Source organism: Aegilops tauschii, chromosome 4, assembly GCF_002575655.3.
Source record: "Aegilops tauschii subsp. strangulata cultivar AL8/78 chromosome 4, Aet v6.0, whole genome shotgun sequence".
NCBI classification, from domain to species: Eukaryota; Viridiplantae; Streptophyta; class Magnoliopsida; order Poales; family Poaceae; genus Aegilops; species Aegilops tauschii.
In genome coordinates this window covers 495,312,378-495,315,875 of record NC_053038.3, presented here as the reverse complement: position 1 = coordinate 495,315,875, position 3,498 = coordinate 495,312,378, and the positions used below count along the sequence as shown (strand labels likewise).

General features: G+C 47.5%; 1 protein-coding gene across 1 annotated transcript; it reads left to right on the top strand.

The window, feature by feature from the left end:
• Positions 1 to 702: 702 nt before the first annotated feature.
• On the top strand, positions 703 to 2,065 carry LOC109776012 (NAC domain-containing protein 22). The gene is made up of 2 exons (XM_020334706.3): positions 703 to 948; positions 1,029 to 2,065. The coding sequence occupies exons 1-2, from the start codon at positions 762 to 764 to the stop codon at positions 1,904 to 1,906; spliced, it is 1,065 nt and encodes a 354-aa protein (XP_020190295.1). The 5' UTR covers positions 703 to 761; the 3' UTR covers positions 1,907 to 2,065.
• The last annotated feature ends 1,433 nt before the right edge of the window (positions 2,066 to 3,498 follow it).

Below are 3,498 nucleotides of genomic sequence, written 5' to 3'. Positions count from 1 at the left end.
TGCATATACTAGACATGTAATCAGGTATGTATGGCAACGCTAACATGTCCAAATCAATTGATAGTAGTCCAGAAAATGCAGAAGCATTCCCTGTCATAAGGGCACAGAGCAGTAAAAAAAAATAGGAGAAACTTTGTTTCTTAGGTACGGTGAAGGCTCGGTGGTTCGGTGAAAGGATAAAATTTCTGTTATTGCAATAAAGCATCAATCCGTTGAACAGACCCAATGTGTTGAAGGAGAGATCAGCAGATGCAAGGTAAACCTGTGAAAGTGCACTAAAGAATTCACTGCCGTTGCAACGTTTCCAGAAACAATCAAACCTGCAAATATTTATATTTTCCTCAGTCTTAGCCATCAGGTTTTCCAAAATGGAGAGTATGACAAGATAAATATATAGCCAAGAACAGACTCTGAATGTGTAAGCCGAACAAGGATGACGAAAAGGAGTCAATCTGTGTGACTTCACGAGTCTGCAAACACCAAATTAAAATTAAGTCTCCAAAAGACAGAGATTAATTTACTGCTAAGTAAAGCCGGCACAAATCCATTCTTGCGTACCGAGCTAGAGCACCGGTCGCTTTCTGCAGTGCCAAGAAACTGCGACCGCCTTTTCTGCAGGAAACCGCGTAGGCGTAGCTTGACATCACTGTAAGCTCTATATAAGCCACCCCGGCCACCACCGCCTCCATCATCCAGCTTCCAGCCAGTGCAGCAGCAAGACAAGCACAGCACCGATCGAGCACTTGGAGCAGCAGCAATCAATGGCAATGGCAGCAGTGGCGTCGCCGATCATGGAGGTCGATCAGGACCTCCCCGGCTTCCGCTTCCACCCCACGGAGGAGGAGCTCCTCGGCTTCTACCTCTCCCGCGTCGCCCTCGGCAAAAAGCTCCACTTCGACATCATCGGCACCCTCAACATCTACCGCCACGATCCCTGGGATCTTCCTGGTACGTTACACACAAGAACAACAACTTCAAACAAGAACATCGTCGCAGTGAGCTGATGAGGTGTGTGTATGGATATGCAGGGATGGCAAAGATCGGGGAGAGGGAGTGGTACTTCTTCGTGCCGCGTGACCGGAAGGCCGGGAGCGGCGGGCGGCCGAACCGGACGACGGAGCGGGGGTTCTGGAAGGCGACGGGCTCTGACAGGGCCATCCGGAGCACCGCCGACCCCAAGCGGGTCATCGGCCTCAAGAAGACGCTCGTCTTCTACCAGGGCCGCGCTCCTCGGGGCACCAAGACCGACTGGGTCATGAACGAGTACCGCCTCCCCGACAACGGCGCGCCGCCGCCCCAGGAGGACACGGTGCTATGCAAGGTGTACCGGAAGGCCACGCCGCTAAAGGAGCTTGAGCAGAGAGCCTTTGAGATTGAGGAGATGAAGCAGAGATCAGGCAGCAACGGTGGGTACGGCTACAGTGGCGCGGCCAGAGCGTGCCCCGCAGCCTGCGACTTCTACCTGTCGCCGTCCGACGACGTCCAGGACAACTTCCTGATCCCCTCCTCCTCCTCCTCCTCATCGACGGCGCCGTCCGACAACAGCAGCAGCCACGACGCGGACGCGCCCAGGATAGCCAAGAAGGAAGCAGACGTCGCCATGGTCACCGTCGCGTCCACGTCGTCTCTGCCGCAAGCGGCAAACGCGCCCTTCCATCTGCAGCTCCCGGCCGTGAACCCACCCTGCGGCCTCCAGCTCCCGGCGGCGAACCATGGGATGTCGAACATGTCCAGCCTGCAGCTACCGGCGGCGAGCCAGGGTGTGGTGGACCTGCCAAGCCTGCAGCTCCCGGCGGCGAGCAGCCACAGAGTGTTCGACTGGCTAAATGACCCGTTCCTGACGCAGCTGCGCAGCCCGTGGCAGGACACGCATTGCATGTCCCCTTACGCCCATCTGCTATACTAACCAGATGCAAGTCGTGCAAAGAGCAAGTATAAAAAACTTGAAGCAGAGTAGATGGTTAGCTGTAAATTCAGTTGTGCATAGCACTACGAACCTAGACGCCAGTGTCTTTGTTTGACATGACAGTTTGTAACTTAGCCTGCAATGAATCAACTTATGGAACTGTTCTGTGTTTGTCAAACTTCAGGGTAAAAATAGTTATTTTTAATAATCAAGAATGTCTGTGGTGCGAATACGAAAGAAAAAGAAATATTATTATCGTTCATCGATGTTTTTAAACATTAAAGAGGTATGCGAGGAAGGGAGATAACAACATGAAGTTCTTCCATCTGATCGTGAATGGTACATAGTCTAAAAAGAAAATTGTTGAACTTGAGAACGATGAGGAAACCATTGTGGGCCAAGATAATCTCAAATCATATGTTTCTAATTATTATAAGCAGTTTTTTGGCACACCGGTGTACACATTTGTATCGATGGACAATATGCCGCCGGTATCGCCTTTTACAAAGAAAATAGATGTTTGAGGTCATCTCACAAATGAAAAGTATTAAAGCTTTGGGACCATATGGTTTTTCAGCGGAATTTTAATAGAAATATTGGAGCATTATAATATGTGACATTAATGTCGATGTTTGAAAATTTAATCAACGAGGAGCTTCAACTATTTAAGCTAAACTTCGGATAGTGCGATGTTTTGGCTCCTAAGTGCATATGTACCTATTGTCTAAATACACTTTTAAAAAAGTTCAAAAATTCGGAACAAAAATCCCGCGGGTATATCCAGACATTCTATGTGCATGCACAAAGTTTCGGTGAAAAACCAAATTATTTGTGGCTTGCGTAGAAAAGATAAAGAAATGTAAAATGAATAATTGTAATGAGGCATCAGAAATTGTCTTTTTTACACAAGCCACAAAAAACCTCATTTTTCACTGAAAGCTTTGTGCACCCACATAGAATGTCCGGATATACACGCGGAATTTTTGTTCGGAATTTTTCAACTTTTCAAAATGTGTATCTAGACAATGGGTGCATATGCAACTATGAGCCATTGCCAATTTCCGAACTTCGGAACTATAATTTGCTTCCAAAGAAAGAGAACGCAATGCGTATTGAACAATTTTGGCCTGCCAAGGTGCGATAACACACACTATTGTTTGGCATACCGAGACGACTTTCATTCCAATGCAAAACATCCCCAAGGGGGTGGTTGTCCTTCATGAAGTCATTCATAAGAAAATGACCTTTCTTACAACAAGCTCTACATATGAGGGGTTTTTGATCCTGCCTAGAGGAAACCTGCGAAGACATTTGTTCAAGGTGGCAGTGTCGAGATGAAGGTCAGTGATGCCATAGATACTATTTTCAAACCCAGGGTTACTACAAGGTGACCTATGTTGCTAATTCTCTTCAGTATTGTTGCCAACCTGCTAGCAATTTTCATAGCAAGGGCTAAGGAAAATTGTGAGGTAGAAGATCTCATCGTGCATGTAGCTGATGGGGGTGCCTCCAATCTCCAACATGCTGATGATACCATCATTCTGATGGAGCATGATCTGGCTAAGGAAGTTATTATGAAACCGTTTCTTTGT